At 49.1% G+C, this 16417-nt stretch overlaps 1 protein-coding gene across 7 annotated transcripts in view; it reads left to right on the top strand.

The window, feature by feature from the left end:
• The window catches only part of SLC8A1 (solute carrier family 8 member A1), a 113666-nt gene extending 99552 nt beyond the window's left edge, over window positions 1-14114 (top strand). Inside the window, exons 3-11 of one of the 7 annotated variants that reach the window (XM_057396916.1) lie at window positions 1069-1175; window positions 3810-3830; window positions 4633-4650; window positions 4760-4774; window positions 5667-5735; window positions 6569-6699; window positions 7528-7627; window positions 11431-11706; window positions 13590-14114. In XM_057396916.1, coding sequence (XP_057252899.1) covers window positions 1069-1175; window positions 3810-3830; window positions 4633-4650; window positions 4760-4774; window positions 5667-5735; window positions 6569-6699; window positions 7528-7627; window positions 11431-11706; window positions 13590-13966 — 1114 coding nt within the window. In that variant the 3' untranslated portion in view covers window positions 13967-14114. Of the gene's footprint in view, window positions 1-1068; window positions 1176-1517; window positions 1622-3809; window positions 3831-4632; window positions 4651-4759; window positions 4775-5666; window positions 5736-6568; window positions 6700-7527; window positions 7628-11430; window positions 11707-13589 lie in introns of all 7 variants that reach the window. The other 6 variants (XM_057396911.1, XM_057396910.1, XM_057396913.1 and 3 more) reach the window with 6 other exon arrangements.
• Window positions 14115-16417: the final 2303 nt, after the last annotated feature.

Genomic DNA, 16417 nt, shown 5'->3' with positions numbered 1-16417 from the left:
CTCTTGTACTTCAGGTTTAGTCACCTTCTGGCAAGCGGCTTTCAGCTGGGTTTCTGGATCACTTACATGATGAGTCCCTGAAAAGAGCTGGAAAACAGCTTCTGTGCTATTTTTTTAATCCTGGTAAAGCAATTTTCACTCTATGGGGTGCCCCAAGGAGTAAATCTCTGCTGATGGCCACAGCCTCCTGCGAGGCATTTGCCCTTCATGGTGCATGCTTCGTGGCTGTGCTCTGAGCAGGAGCTCTGCCTATGGACCTGCCCTGCTGATGACACAGGGGCAAGTTCAGCAGCCCTGGCCATGTGAGAAGAGAGACTTGCTTCAATACTCTCTAACAGGAAAACACCAAACTTTTGAGGCTTGGGGAAGGATGTGGTGCTTGCAAAGGAAAATAAAGAAGTGAAATCTCACTCTCAGTAAAGCTTTCCTTCAGCCTGTCCTAACCAGAAAGGCCATCTTTCCCATATGTTCCCTGCACAGAAAATATCCGAACTCCAGCATCTCTTTCGCGCTTGTAAATTGGAGCCTTCAAAGCCCAAACTGATCAGGTCATCACGATGTTGTGCATAGATCTGCTACTCCTGGTGAGACAGCCTTTTCTGTGCGCAGGGGATGGTTTAAGCAGTGAATTGTGCTTTCAGAGGTTTGATCTGTGCTGGTTCCCAGTGCTCATGCCCCCAGGAGCCCAAGCAGTGTGTGCAAACTGTTCTGTACCCTGGGTGTTTGGAAAGGAACTTGTCTTGCTGCTCCTGTGCTGAGGCATTTCTAGAGGAGGCTGGTCCAGGCTGTGTCATATCCAGTCATGGTCCCTGGCTGTGCCGGGGAGGATGGAACCCCATGAGCTGCTGGTGCTTTGATCCTGTGATCTATGCTTATCCTGAAGCAACCTCGGCCGATCAGCTCCTGCCCTTTGCTTTCAGCTGTGTTGCCCCTTCCAGGCTGTGCTACCAAACCCGCTGTTTTATGTCTGCAGCACCCTTCTCCTGCCATTTCTACCCTCCTCCCTGTCTCCCCCCTTCCCTTTTTCCCCCTTACTCTTGAATCTTTATTTCTTCTTCTCTGTTCCAGCAAAACGATATCAATCAAGGTGATAGATGATGAGGAGTATGAGAAAAACAAGACCTTCTACCTAGAGATCGGGGAGCCCCGGCTGGTGGAGATGAGTGAGAAGAAAGGTGGGGGACGTGTTCCGGGGCTGAGCCCAGCCTGTGTGTCCCTGTCTGGCTCACTCATACCTGGCACATGCAACACCGAGCTCACATCACCAATGCCTATGGAAAAGGGCAGGAGTGAGGACACTTCCCATCTCCCCTGAAATCAGACATGCCCCATCCCACCATGGTCCAACCATGGCCAGGTGGAGGGGATGCTCCTGCCCTTACCCATACGCCCCAGGAGGGATGTGCAGCCGCTTTCCCCCATCCAACCATCTCCGGCACCACGGCACCCGGGCAGATGTGAACTGCATGCATGTGTGATGCCAATCATGTGTTTGCCTTTGTCTTGTGTTCCCACAGGAAATTCATTACCCTTAGAGTACTTGACCGTGAGGAGTATGAGAAAGAGTGCAGTTTCTTCCTTGTGCTTGGGGACCCGGTGTGGCTACGACGAGGAGTGAAAGGTGTGAGAGTAAAACCAGACCAGCTCTCGAGACGCTGCCGTCCGCTTTCTCTGTGTCTCCCTACTCTCACACTCCTTTCTCCTCGCACTTTGGCTCCCGGCCGTTTTGCCCTCCCTCCTCTGAAGCTTGGCCACTTTTTGCTCTGTTTTCTTTCCTCTTTCATTTCGGGAGGACTCCGTCTCACTCACAAGGGACCCCAGGAGCAAGATGAGCTCCTTGGATGACTCCCAGAGCACCCAGGCAAGGGACAGTGAGCACCACCAGAGACATTTTGAGAGCAATACCCTGCCACATCACAGCTACACATTCATTTAATTGAGTAGAAACTTCAGTCTTGAGAATTTAAAAGGCAATGCTGCATTATTTTTATCAGAACATAAAATAGTTTTCTCTGGAGATAAAATGCATGGCCAGAACAGTAATTCCAGCCTTTTTATACTGGCACTAGGATCCGAAAATAGGTAAGAATCACGGCACAAGCAGGTAATACCATAAGATGCAATCAGTCTAGGAGAAATCAGGTTATACTCAAATAAAGTTTCATGGCTCTGCACTGGATAATAGCTTCTCATAGGATTAATAAAAACAATTTCCTCTTTCAGCACATCTCTTAACCAACTGCAAAACTTCCCGAAAATACAGAGTTTACTTGTTTTTCTATGCATTATTTTTCTGCTAGGAAATTAAGTGAAAATTAATGGCAGCAGCTAATTCTGTGCACTATTGGTGGCTGAGCAGAAGCAATTTTAGAGTTACTTAAGATAATTAGTTGCCCTACAACAGACCCTCATTAAAGCCTTTGTGAAAAATTGGCAGCAGGATTTGGTCTGTCTGCCTTGGAGCTGCTTCCTAATTTCTGGGACATAAGCTCTCCCTTCAGCAGGCATGGGGCTGTAATACATTATTTGTTCAGGACAGAAAGGGCCTGCAGTGGTCCCCATGCTGAGTGGGGACCTGCGACTATATTTCAGTCTGAAAGCACATCAGGCAGTGTTGTCACGTTCCCCTTCAGTGCAGGCGCCATCTAGGTCAGCTGCACCAGATTTCCTGCTGATTTATGTGACCAACTACCAGAAGCAGGGCTAAAAAATCAGACATACTGACATGGCCCGGCTCTGCTAGTGGGATTCGTATCATTAAATGATGCTGATGGCATCTGTGGAACATAGCCGGTGTTGCCAGGATAAAGTGACACATGGACAGGTAAGATCAGTGGCTCCAGCTTACTTACCTTCTTGGGGGCCAGTGTGGGCTCAGCCTTACGAGTCTGGCGGGAGGAAACATGCTTTCCAGGACCCAGGTTTGATAATCATTGTGCCAACCCAGGAGGTCCCAGCTGAAATTAAAAATAAAGGAAAAGGAAAGAAAGTCCCTCATCTTCTTGGTCACATAGGTAACAGAGGAAATCTGAGTGAAGATCAGCTTTGCAGACTCACTAACAAAGGCAAGCCAAGATTTGAAAGGATGCTGTTTGCTGCTTTGGCCATGCAACGATTTCATTTATTTATTTACTTATTTTAAACTCGTTTTTTGTGCTTGGTTTTGTACAAGAGGCAGTGAGACAGAGCAAGCAATGTGCTTGGCACCCTGGAGATGAGAGCATCTCTGAAATGTTGCCCTTGGGCCATGTAGCTATGGTGGGGTCTGCACCGCAGGGGCTAGAGACAAACTGGTACATTAAGGGAGAGGCTTTTTCTTTGGAGACCTAAAATGTTGAGCAACAAGATCCCTGAGCCAAGCCTTGCCAAGAATTTTTCTTGTGTCATATACATCAGAAGCACAGCTACATGCTGGAACTATTGTTCCCCATTAGGCAGGTGGAGGAGGTCAAAGCCAGTAGCCACTGTACATGGGAAAACTTGTATCCTCCCCTGGGGCAGAACTGCCTCCCAAGGCCGATGGAAGATCTTGCACATGCAATTCAAAGGGGGAAAATGAATTTTGGAAGTGTGCCTTGTAATCCCATATCCACCTCATGTTTGCAATAGTTTTTATTTAAAATCCATAGTTCCATGAGACATTTCTGTTCCTTTATTTTTAGTGCCTTCAACACTAATGGTATCCTGCAGCTTTACAGGTCTGAAATGTCTTCCCTTGGATCTGGAGTCTTTCTGTGGATATCCCTTTTGATTTCATTATTCATTTACTTTTCTTCTTCTGTGTTTGTCTCTGTCTGTCTCCTTCACAGCCCTGTTGTTGAATGAGCTTGGTAAGCGTGCATTCGTTTTTTCTTTTCCATTTTTCCAGTTTGCATATTTTCTGACAAGAATTGATTTTGCTTGATGTTTTCCTTTGCTCACGCCATTCTCTTTTAGGGTGGTCAGCACTATTTAAGTAAGCTCAGGTATCTAATGCCACATCTTTCCTTGGTGCAGAGCCTCAAAGTCACTACTGTTAACAAGCAGTAACACACTGTGCAAGGAGCATTTCTGGGGGTGGTGTTTCTACAGTCATAGTAAACTGCCAATACCCCGCGTTACAAACCCGCACCATGCAAATTAACCCATTGCCTCTTACATGGCAGAGGAAGGATTGCCTGGTGACTTAGGGATGCTTGCGGCTCAACAGGAAATTTGGCCAACCCCTTTTGAAGAGATGGTGCAAACTTTGCCTCCAGTCTTGGGGAGATTTAGAGCTCACCCAGCCCCTGAGTTTCCTTGCTGGCCATCCCCAGGATAGAACAGCAGGGAAGGAAGCAAAGGTGCCCTCACTCCCTGAAATACCCCTAGCCCCAAAGCAGGCTCACACTGTTTTGACCCAATCCACAGCATATATTAGATACTGGTGAGAGGCAGCTTGCAGATGTGGGTTGAAAAGCCTGTGTTCAGGTCTCCCTACCACTGTCCCAGCGGTGTGTGTTGGGGAGAAGCTCCCCATGTCCACAGTCCCCATTGTGGTCAGGGAAGGATCACCATGTCCCTGTGGGCCGCAGGGTGTCTGTGTTGCTGTGCCAATACTAATTCTCCCTCTCTCTTTCTCTTTCTCTCTCCCATATTTTTGGTTTCATCTAGGTGGCTTCACCATCACAGGTATGGATTTCTGCTCTTCCCCCACCCCTCCTTACCCTCTTCTTAATGTCCATATGCTTACCCTGCTCTTTCCTCTTGGTTTCCTCTTTGCTTTTGTTCTGCCCTGGAGGGAAACTCTGGAAGGGTAAGAAGGTGCCATGCCACAGCCGGTCACACTAACAGTGTCCTTTCACGGAGTGCTCTGCCTGCCACATGCACTTAACCCACCTCAGGGAGAGTCAGCCATCACCCCTGCAATGACAGGCAGCCCCCCTCCATCTCTTGGAGAAGGGAGGGCTTCTCCATTTGGTCCAGCCCTCCCTGCTGCCCAAACAAGAGGTGTGCGCAGGACTCTGCACGGAGCAGGAAGCCTGTCCTCACAGTGCCTGAGCACTGTGGGAGGTGTGGGACCACATAGAACCATAGATGATGGAATCAGCTAGGTTGACCTTTAAGATCATTAAGTCCAACCGTTCCCCAGCACTGTCAAGTCCACCACTAAACCATGCCACTAAGGCCTTATCTACACAGTTTTTGAACACTTCCAGGGATGGTGATTCCACCACTGCCCTAGGCAGCCTGTTCCAATGCCTGAGCACCCTCTCGGCGAAGAATGTTTTCCTAATATCCAATCTAAACCGGCCCTACTGCAGCTTGAGGCTGCTTCAGGTACTCATCCCCTGCTCTTACCACCAGTGAGACCGGGCAGCAAGGTTTGCTCCTTCGTCATTAGCCAGCTGAGCATCTGTCATTAGGCCAAGCACTTCAGGAGGAGAAGGTTCCAGGTCCCACATATTGCAGAGCAGTCCTTCAGGAGCCCTGGAAAAAATAACTCAGACTAACAAGGCTCTGGCCATAGGGTCAGTCCCTTTGACCATCAGGAGAAGGGCTTTTTTGGTGGTTTGGTGCTGTCTGTGCAACCAAGAAGCAGCAACATTAACACTGTGTGAAGTAGGAGTAGTTTACTAACCACATGGCAGTGGCTTGTGTGGGGTGTACGGTCCCTCCTGCTGATCTCCTGCTGATCGCTTTGATAGGCAAACCCATCTTCAGGAAGGTCCAGCCTAGAGATCATCCTCTTCCTTGCACCGTGATCACCATCCAAGGTACCTGCAGTGTGATGCCCAAGGGCCATGGTGGTCTAACATGGACTGACTGGGGTGTTTGCCTACTGATAGCTTAACTCCTGTCTCAATTGAATCCAGCCCTTCTTAGCCCTGATGTCCTTCTGCTCATCCCTGGGATGGAAGGGGACTCAGTAAGGGTCTATGCAGGGACAGTGACAAAAGCCATGCTGGCTGAGGTCCCCATGTCCCACAGCTTGCATGGATGCCAGTGGAGATGCTGGCCTCCTCCATTGGTCTTGCAGTTCCTCCACTGCCTTGTCTCCCAGGGCACGAGGCCAGGCCATGCCCTGTGCATGGCTCCTCACACCTGTATGGCCCAGCTCTATTTCCTCCAGCCCCAAGACTGCAGCAGGAGTTTCATGCTCTCCAGCTGGCAGCCCTCTCCCTAAGGTAAAGACCTGCTTAGAAGGAGGCAGAGCCAAGATTTCATACCCTTCTCAGCCCTGGGGCTGCTGGCAGCTCTCTCTGGTTGTAAAAGGCTGAGAGAAATTAAGTCCATGCTCTGATGCAGACCTGGAAAATAAAGCAGCCCTAGTGATGATCTATCCCCTCTCAGTGTCCCTATGGGACAGACAGCAAGTACCAGTGATAAGCTATTCCCCACCTGTGAGGGTGAACTTCTGAGGTTACAGACCTTATCAGCATTTCCCACCTGTACTACCTTCTCTGTTGCTCCATGACCTGCTCCTTCTCAGCTGCTCTGTCGCTCATGCTCCCACCCGGAGGCTTCCTGACCTTCCCCTCTGATGGGAAGCCAGCTCCAGAGAGTGACCAGCCGGGCCTGGCTCACCTATGGGCTCTTTGATTTGCAGAGGAGAATGAAGAAAAGCATCCCCTGACCAGCAAGGAGGAAGAAGAGCGTCGGATCGCGGAAATGGGGCGCCCGGTCCTGGGGGAGCACACCAAGCTCGAAGTCATCATTGAGGAATCTTACGAGTTCAAGGTACTGTCCATGCCCCTTGTTCCTGTTCTTCCCTTCCCTCCTTTTGGGTTTGCACAGGCAAGCACATGTTCATGGAATCACAGCAAAGCAAGGCAGCTCCTGGCATCAGAAGGTCACAGAGCAAGACCAAGGGGTGCTTTGAAAAATGGTCAAGTCAAGGCATGATGAAAGGGTGAGGGCCACTCCAGTGAGATGGTGGTGGGTTAAAATACACTCTGCATCCTCACTCTGTCCATTAGCCCACAGCCATGGTCCTTGGGGGATGATGCCAGACTTTCTGTCCCATTCACAGACTGTTTGTGGTGGTTATTATTATTGTACAAGCACATCAATCTGGTGAGCCTAAGAGCTGACTGGGCTCCAAAATGATGCAGGTGGCTTTAAAATAATAACCTTGTTCTCACAGTGGTGTGCTACCCCCAGGTCTTACTTACAGGCAGTCTTGAGTGAGCCCTGAGCCTGGAACTCCTAGGTAGAGCGCAGCTTCTCAAATGGGCATTGATCAAGCCCCAGTTAATGCTTTGCTGCTGCTGCTCAGTAAAAATTCTTCCTGAGGCCCTGGCACTTCAGCACCATTTGTTGTTAAACCTTCACTGAGATGGTTCAGACTCTTATCATGAGCAGGTTTCAGGAGGTCTTTTTGAGCAGCACTAAGGGGAATTGCAAGTATTTACATTCGCTTTCACTGCTGGAGCTGTTGGCCCGAGCTTAAAATCTGCTAAGCTTTTTCCATAAGTTTATGGCTGTGAGCAGTAGTGCCAGTGGGTTTTAGCCCAGCATCTCTAGCCCTATAGTCCCTAATTGTCTCCTCTGAATCTCCATCTGCAGAACACAGTGGACAAACTCATTAAGAAGACAAACCTGGCCCTGGTGGTTGGCACAAACAGCTGGAGGGAGCAGTTTATTGAGGCTATTACTGTTAGCGCAGGTGAGTTTGGACCACAACTCCTGGTGAATTATGATCAACCTTGCTTGTGACTCCACTTTGCTGTATCATTAATACAGACCATAGTGGAGCAGCCATAGGCAAACCAGGTGGCAGAGTAATTTACAAGGTCTGCATAAATAAGACTGCTGAGTAAAGCCTTTTGTGAGAGCACCTTGTCTGACGCGTAGGAAACCTCCTGCACTGTGTTTGGAAGAGAAACTGCCTGACTGTTGCCAAATGGCAGGGGGGAAAACTCGTTTCAGTGGGAGAGATCTGGGAGGCAAATACAATGTTTAAATGTAGAGTGGTATAAATGATGCTGGTGCAGCCAGCAGTGCTTCCCATCCTTGGTGTTCCCCACAGTACCATGTTGTCCTCACCGCAGTAGTGAGGGTGCCAAGCCCCGAAGACAGCCACTGAATCCCAAATCTGTGGACCAAAATTTGCCCTTGATCCCTGGCTTTCAGGAACTCCTTCTGCTTCAGCCAGCTGAGGCTGGAGGTATGGCTCAGCAGGCCAATAGTGGCAGCAGCATGTGATACTTGTGGTTCTATAGATCATATCTGATCATATCTTCCCTCTCTTGGAGAATTGCTTTTCCCTCAGAAATGCCCTGTTACACTGTTCTCACAGGTGCCAGTGCTACAGTTACCAGTATGCCCAGTGTAGCACAAATTAGTATTCCCACATCTGAAAGAAAGGAGGCCCCCTCCAGATGTATTTCTAAGAGCTGGAGGTACTATAACTCACTAGCTGGATGTTACAACCTCACAGCCCGGCCTGGGTTGCACACACATTAGGACAAAATCAATGAGCTTAAATTAAACTATTGGGGAATGCAATCTGAGCTCATTTGACTAATTGTGCATTGAAATGCATGGGGAAGCACTCTCCCTTCCTAGCTCAAGCTCTGCTGTACAGGGTAACCTCTGCCCAGCACAACGTAATTAAAAGGGATGGCCCTACCATTCCATTTACCCCTCCACCTCTGAAAATGAGGACAGGACATTGTGCAGCAGCTATCTCCTCAAAATGTGATGTCTCCTCTTGTAGCATAGCTATTCTTAGAGCCTCCAGCCAAAAGCTTCCCATTATTTCGGATACAGCATGAACATATCACGCAAGACAGTCCTTGCTGAAGGTTTTGTAGCTCAACTAATCTATGCCAGAATCAATTATTTAATTGCATTCTATATTAAAGCAAAGGTAATCACTGCTACTTGGATCCGATCTCTGTGACACATGTAAAGACTGTAGTCAAGTGAAAGCCCTGTTGCCACCATCAGTGCTAACAGGACGATTAATAAACATATAATAAAAGTGGCATTTTGGGTGGACATGAGCTGTCCCTTGCACTTGGGGAACAGCAGTTTTTATCAGAGATCTGGACCTACTTTTTTTTTGCCAGGATTTAGCTCCTCAAACTTCGTGCTGAGGGTTTAAATTTTTACCTGCATCCCATCATGGAGGGCAGGTGAAAGTCACACTTCAAAAGATAACATCCCAGCTGAGAAAAGAAACATTAAAACCCCATTTCCCATCCAGTGATCAACTGCTGGCAATGCAGGTCAGGTCTGTGGAAGGGCAGTGCTGGTTCAGGCAGGATTGTGCCACACCGTGGTCAGACCATCCTATGCTGTCCATGGGGCACCAACAGCCCATCAGGTTTCTTCTGGAGCAAAAACATCATGGGGTTTGTGAGCCGGTTCCTGAATGCACCCCTAGGTCACCACTCGACCTCACTCTGCATTTCAAGTCACCTACACACGATCTGGGCAGCAATTTGAAAGAGAGATGCTATTGCTGCTTAAGGAAATGATAGACAGATCTGGATGAGTGTTATGACAGTGGAACCCATGTTCATTTTTCAGCCTGTTTTATTATTTCCTTGAAGGTTTATATCCATGACAGTCCTGCTGCCATGCAGCTTGGGAGGGGATTAAAATACCTACTGCAAAATTACAGCACAGCACAGTGTAGCCTGCCAGTACCAGCCTTTGTGCAATGGGGTGGGGGAGGCCAGCATAAGCTTCCCAGGCTGAAAACTGTTCCTTGTCTTCACAACAATGCACAGGAATAGGATATTTATATCTGCCAAAATAATACCATCATGACACTGATTCTACTGTTTCTGTCATAGTGAATTTGAAGCTTTCGAGCCAAGCAACATATCATTTTCCAGCAAGTTATTGTAGAGACACCAAGTTTCCCATTGCCTCTGTCTTATCTGTTGGTCTTGATCTGCAAAGGTGCTTTTAATACAAAAAGAATTGTGCAAAATTTCCCTCCAACAGGGTGCTAGGTAGGAGTTTTCCCTGGTTGGTCATGGCTTTTTTTAACTGAATATTGAAGATGATGTCCATCAGCCAGGGTATGTGTCCCAGGGCTGCACCACCCTCCTGGAGAAAATGTTATCTCCTGATGTTACCACCCAAGCTGCAGTTTGTGGCCATTGCCTCTGTCAGCACAGAAGAGAGTTTGCTTCCTCTTCTCTGCACATGCCCTCCAAGTTGCTGAATGCTGTTGCTTAGTTCCCTCCAACCTCCTTTTCTCCTATTTCCCCAAGCCAGCTGCTTCCACCTCTCCCCATAGGAAACACCTTCCAGGCTCCAGTCATCTTGGGGGGCCCAGTTTGAATGCCTTCTAACTTCAGCCCAGCCCTCATGTGGGATGCCATATGCCATGTGTACAGAGACATCTGCATTAGGGGTTCCCTCCTCTCTTGCTCCCCGTGGCTCTGTCACTACATTCTCTCCTGCAGCTGCATCTCTGCTGAGAACCCCAAGGATGCTAGCAGAGTGCGAGGTTTACGTATGCTAGAGCTGCCCCAGACCAAGAGCAGGTTGATTCCCCTTACAGGTTACCAAATCTCTTGAGGGTGATCGTGGTCTGAGTGATCCCTGGGCCTTTTGCTTTTCTTGCTACTGTGTGCGGCATGTGCACCAGCAGCTCCCCCAGGAACCCTGTTGTCATGGCACAGAGCCACTATTTAAACACGGGATTCATTGATAGGCACATGCTGGTACACAGCAAAAAGCAAGACCATTTTATCCTCCCTGTGGAGGCTTTATACATCTTGTTACTCAATTAAACATCCACATTGTGAAGGAAGATGTGAAAGGAGAAATGTCCACCCTGGCCAGCAGTGGGGCAGATAAAAGCAGCATGGTCTCATTCAAATGCTTATGCCAGGCTCATCAGTACTGTGGCTGCTGGGAGAAGCAGACTTGAACCCAGCGTCTGGCAAGATGGGACCTTGTCCTCTCATCCACTGTGGTGGAGCAGAGCAAAGGCTCTGGTTTCACTGCGTGCTCTTGGCTACTGTGGAACTTAGTGACTTCTTTCCGCCATCCAGAGGTGTTCTCTGGGGAAGGAGAGCCAAGCTCAGTCGTGCTGTCTGATGGGGATGAACAGCACATTGTGTGCTCATGAGGTAACATATCATGTGTTACCCATTGGTAAGAAGCTCTGCTGACAGCCAGGCAGGGAGATCTGCTGTTCCACATGCTTGGAGGGAAAAAAATGCATTAAAGGCAATGACAAATCACCAACCCAAGTGCAAGGTATGTCTTTAACACAACTTGCAATTGCCTTGGAATCTCCAACATCTGTGGCTTAGAAATCCATCTTTGTTCCTTGAGGGCAGCAGGAAAACTCCCACTGATTTAATTGGGAAAGTGTCACCTCCTCTTCATGCCCAGGGGTGGTTCCAGCACAAGCAGGAGTATGCAGAATGCATGGGAGCTTTGCCCAGCCTCCCCTAGGATGGGCAAGTCTCATCAGGCACTGGTGGTTTTCTGCAGGTGAAGACGACGATGACGATGAATGTGGGGAGGAGAAGCTGCCCTCCTGCTTTGACTATGTGATGCACTTTCTGACCGTCTTCTGGAAGGTCCTTTTTGCCTTCGTGCCCCCAACAGACTACTGGAATGGCTGGGCTTGCTTCGTTGTCTCCATCCTCATGATCGGCCTCCTGACAGCTTTCATCGGTGACCTGGCATCCCACTTTGGCTGCACCATTGGCTTGAAGGACTCGGTCACCGCGGTCGTGTTTGTCGCGCTGGGGACATCAGTGCCAGGTAAGGCCAACAGCAGGGTTTGTTGTAAAGGTCCATCTCTGTCCAGCCTGGGTTTGGGTCTGGGTTGGAAAAGCTGGGAACAGCAAGGTCCTTGGCTGTGCTGTGCAGGACCCTTGAGGACAGATTTCAGGTGTATGTGGAAGCTGGTTTTCATTCTCAGATGGGCCAGGAGGATTGAACCAAGATGAAATTATTTCAAGGACCTTCCCCTTGCAAAGACTGTGAGGTGTCTGTTTCTGCGGACAGCCTCCATGACATCCACTTTTAGAGTAGGAAATTGGTTTTCCATTAAAATGCTGTCTATGTTGGCAATCCTGCACTTTCTTTCTCAGAATCTGCTCCTTTAACCTTGCCTTCCAGGTGAGTTAGGTACTAGGCCATACTCAGGGCACACTGCCTAGCATGGACACCTTTGTGTGAGACCAGGTTCAGCTTTGGCTCAAATGGATCAAGGCGAGGTTGCTCAAAATGCGATTTATGAAGCCCCCAGAAGGCCCTGACCCCACAAATGTTTGGAGACGTGTCTCCAGTTGGGTGGTCACCCGGCCCCAGAAGACACAGAGATTGAGGACTGACCAGGGAGAGAAAACAACCACGAGTTCCATACCTACATGCTACTTTGTCCTCCCAATGCACACTGACTTGCTGCAACCCAGCCTCCTTTGCTCATCCTCTTCCTCCCATGGGGGCACCTGGAGAGCCACAGAGGCATCACCACTGCCCCACAGCCCCTTTACTGCACTGTAACCAAGGCTGAGAACAAGGAGAATTGCCTTTTCCTTCCCTCAGCAGTCAGATGCATTTCCATGAGAGCTTCTTTAAAAAATAAAGCAGCCTTTTGACTTCTTTGCTGCAAATGCCCACTCTCGCTGTGCTTATAGGTGCCCAGCCCCTCCTGTTACATGAAACTGGGTCTTTGTGCCAGGCTGCATTTCACCATCTCACCTTGGAGCCCCACTGAGGAGTGTAAAGGAAACTCTGTAGAATTAGAAACATGAAACCTGACCTCTCCATTTTCTCTTTCTGAGCTACACTCTGCTGCCTGTAGCCGAGGTGATCTGGGAGTGCAGACATGTTAAGGATTCATTTCATTGTCAGCTCAGAGAGTTCACCCAGACAAAACCCAGATGCTTATCCCCCTCCTACTCACCCCCCTGCAGATCCAGAGTGTGTTTGGATGTAAAATCAACACTTTCCTATGGTGCAGAGCAGCATCGTGCTGGTCTACTTGACACAAGATCTGCCATATAAAAGGCTAGCTGAGTTTTATCACAGCTCTTTTGCCACCAGTATTAAAGCTGGTGGAGAATTCAGGCAAGCGTACACCCACCTGCGTGGTTTTTCTCCCTATGGGGTGAAAGATGACCACTTGCTTACCAAAGTGTCAGGGTCTGCACAGGGCACTGACTTTAGTGTGGAAAAAGCTTTTGGAGAGACATCATTAAAGCAAACACTAAGACACAAAAAAGAAAACTTCAGGAGACCAAATACAAACCACTGTGGCACCCACAAAGCTTTTCCAACCTTTTAAGGTGTTTTGCAAGTCAACAAATTAGTGCATGTGGGAGAAAGGGCCAATATAGGGTAGTACTGAGAAGTGTTGTCTCATGCTTGAATCACTGTAGAGCATCTGGGGCCATAGTGGGGGAAGTCCCATATTTCTGGACATTATGATTTCCCTCCTAGGCATTTCTGGACCCTGACTGTCACGCTAGCTCTGGCCAGATGTGCCTTACTTGGGAGTGCACATAGACAGGGCTGTACCTTGTCCCTTTACCCACTATCTTCATTCCCCAAAAGGGACATTCGTCCCCAAGCTGCCTGGTGATGTCCCTCCTTACCTGGCTGTTTCCTGAAGGTTTCTCTCCATCTTCCCTTTACAGACACCTTTGCCAGCAAAGTAGCAGCGACGCAGGACCAGTATGCAGATGCCTCCATCGGGAATGTCACTGGGAGCAATGCCGTGAACGTTTTCCTGGGCATCGGGGTGGCCTGGTCGATCGCAGCCATCTACCATGCGGCGCACGGACAAGCTTTCCAAGTCTCACCTGGCACCCTGGCCTTCTCCGTCACCCTCTTCACCATTTTTGCTTTTATCAGTGTGGGTGTGCTGCTCTACCGGCGGAGACCTGAGATTGGAGGTGAGCTGGGCGGGCCGCGGACTTCCAAGCTGCTCACGTCCTCACTCTTTATCCTCCTCTGGCTCTTGTACATATTCTTCTCATCTCTGGAAGCCTACTGCCACATAAAGGGCTTCTAAAGGGACAATCAGAGATAGTAAATATATGTATATCTATATGTATCTATATAGAATGATATATAGGTATAGATATAGATATAAAGCTGTGTATAATGAACAGAGAAAGAATAAAAGAGATTTGCCATGTTCACACACCTGCTGACGGAAAGCGGCTTTGGAGCATCCTTTGAACTAGGCAGGACCCCAAAGCCAGCAGGACCCCTCCCCGGGCAGCGGCCCCGGCCAGGAGCCCAGCAGCAGGGCCCTCTCTGCAACTCTACCAACAAGAGCAGCTGGTAGCCACCGAGCCCTTTCCCATCGCTCTCTTCTGCCTGCTGGCTCCCCGGGAGGATGGATGCGAAGGCAACCGGGGTGCATCAGTACAGGGAAGGCCAGAGTAGCTGGTAAGAAACAGAGCAGTGGGCGAGGGAAGGAGAGGAAAGTGAGGGTCCTGATGTCCGACCACCATCTGCCTGCCTTCACCACTCGGGAACATCCCCTCTGGCCCTGTTGGAGAGAAGCGAGAGACCGGACTGAAGACAAGGGGAAATTGGGAGCTTTCTAAGGATAGAACACAAACCGTTTTCGTCATTGATTTGGGGTTGGGTTTTTTTGTTTTGTTTTGGCGTGTGTACAAGTAGCATTTCCCCCCACATGCCCCTCACCTCTTCCCCTCCGTGCTTCGGGGATGCGCAGCCGCAACCTCGTGTCCAGTGTCCTAAGCTGAGGCTGTGCGGAGCTGCAGGGGCATTCCTCCTGCCTCATCCGCCTCCTCGGGCATGCTGTCGTGGTACTTGTAACATTTGCATGAATGAAATGAACCCTATCTGTATATAGCATCCTATAGGATAGTCCTTCCAGCCATGTGGATTGAGCATTGCAGATACAAGTGTTTTCTTTTCACCAGGTTTTATTTATTTTAGTTAGTTTAGTTTTGCCATAGGTTTTTTGTTTGTTCATTTGTTTCCTCTTAGTGGGAATATAAGGACGGAAAGCTGTCCCCATTTATTGCTCTGCATGTGGGTCCACAAGAAGCAATAACAGCCATGCAGATGTAGGTTTTCAGGGGAGGAAAACCCACACTCCAGAGGCTGCAGGCTCTGTCTCCCCATGTGGCTGGGGTTCCCCCACATTGGCCAGTCCAGGACATACTGAAGCTGGTGTGAAGGCTTCCACCATCTGCAGGAGGTTTTCACAAGGTCCCAGTGAACCTGAGTGGGATGAGCAGTGGCTGAGCCCAAGGGGAACGAGCGTGACTGGCTCCCAGCACCTTGCCTGCCTCTGCCTTTATAGCTGGTGGCTGCCTCAAAACCCTCTGCTATTCCCTGTGTCCCCAGAGGTCTAGTGACAGCCCCTGTTTCTGAGCGTTAAGCCATTAGGATCAGTCCCTAAAGCTGGTCCTTTCCCACAGCCATTTGGAGGCAGAATAATTCAGTGCAAGAGCTGAAGGCTGTACCAAGATCTCCCACACCACTGGGAGCATAACCAGGAAGTGTCCCCCAGGGAAAAAGGCCACATTTTGCACTGTCCAAATCTGCAACCAGTGGGAAGGATGAGACAGGGAGGTGTAACTCAGCATCACCTCCCAACTCCAGTAGTGTGGACTGGGGTAGTGAGCCAAGCCTGGGAAGGTGTGGACATAGAACTCCCCTGCACACGGCACAGGGATGACATTGTGCACTGGTGTTGAGAGATGTCTTCTTTCCCTATGCCCTTCGCCAGGCATCCTGGTGTCCCAGCCAGGCTAATGCCCAGCCTGCACATCCGCTGATGAGCTTTTCCCACCCAGCTGAAAACCACATCTGATGCTTGTACCATAACCAATTGGCTGGGAGTATTTGTACTCATCTTGAACATCTGTGGAAATTTTAATTAACGTGTTGTAAGGTTTTTCTCCAGGAAAATGAAGTTGTGGGTTTGGTTTTTATTTTCTTCTCAAACCTTTTTTTCACTTTTGACAAGTTGGGTTTTTTTTTTTGGGGGGGGGGTTCTTTTTGTTTCTCATTGTTTTGAGGGAAGAATCAAACCCAGGCGCAGGTTGTTCAGGTTTATGATTACCTTTATGTACAATGATTTCATTTTCATCTGTTTGGCTTCATTGACTTTTCTTTTGTGTGTATTGCCCACCACTATAGGCAGTGAGTCCACTAATTGTGATGATCCTTATAAATGGTACACAATGCACAGACGAATAAAGTTTGTAATGATTCCTGATGGATCTAGTAGTGCTCCTGCATATTCTCTGTGGAAAACCCTCCCCTCCCATTGTCTCCCCTTTTGTTACACCCATTTCTTCTTTACTTATTGGTTTGCCTTCACTGTGTTTCTGCCACTGATGGGGGGCAAACATGCCTCCGCACGCCCGCTCTTGTCCCATCTCACAGCTTTCCTCCTGCTCCATCTCCATTGTGCCTCGGGCTTGGTGTGCTGCGGTACAGACAGGGCTCGCAGGCCACCCAGCTCTCAGAGGGA

Source organism: Pezoporus wallicus, unplaced genomic scaffold, assembly GCF_028554395.1.
Source record: "Pezoporus wallicus isolate ANWC-B61680 ecotype Strahan unplaced genomic scaffold, APGP_CSIRO_Pwel_v1 contig_7265, whole genome shotgun sequence".
Taxonomy (NCBI): domain Eukaryota; kingdom Metazoa; phylum Chordata; class Aves; order Psittaciformes; family Psittacidae; genus Pezoporus; species Pezoporus wallicus.
This window is presented reverse-complemented; position numbering and strand designations above follow the sequence as displayed.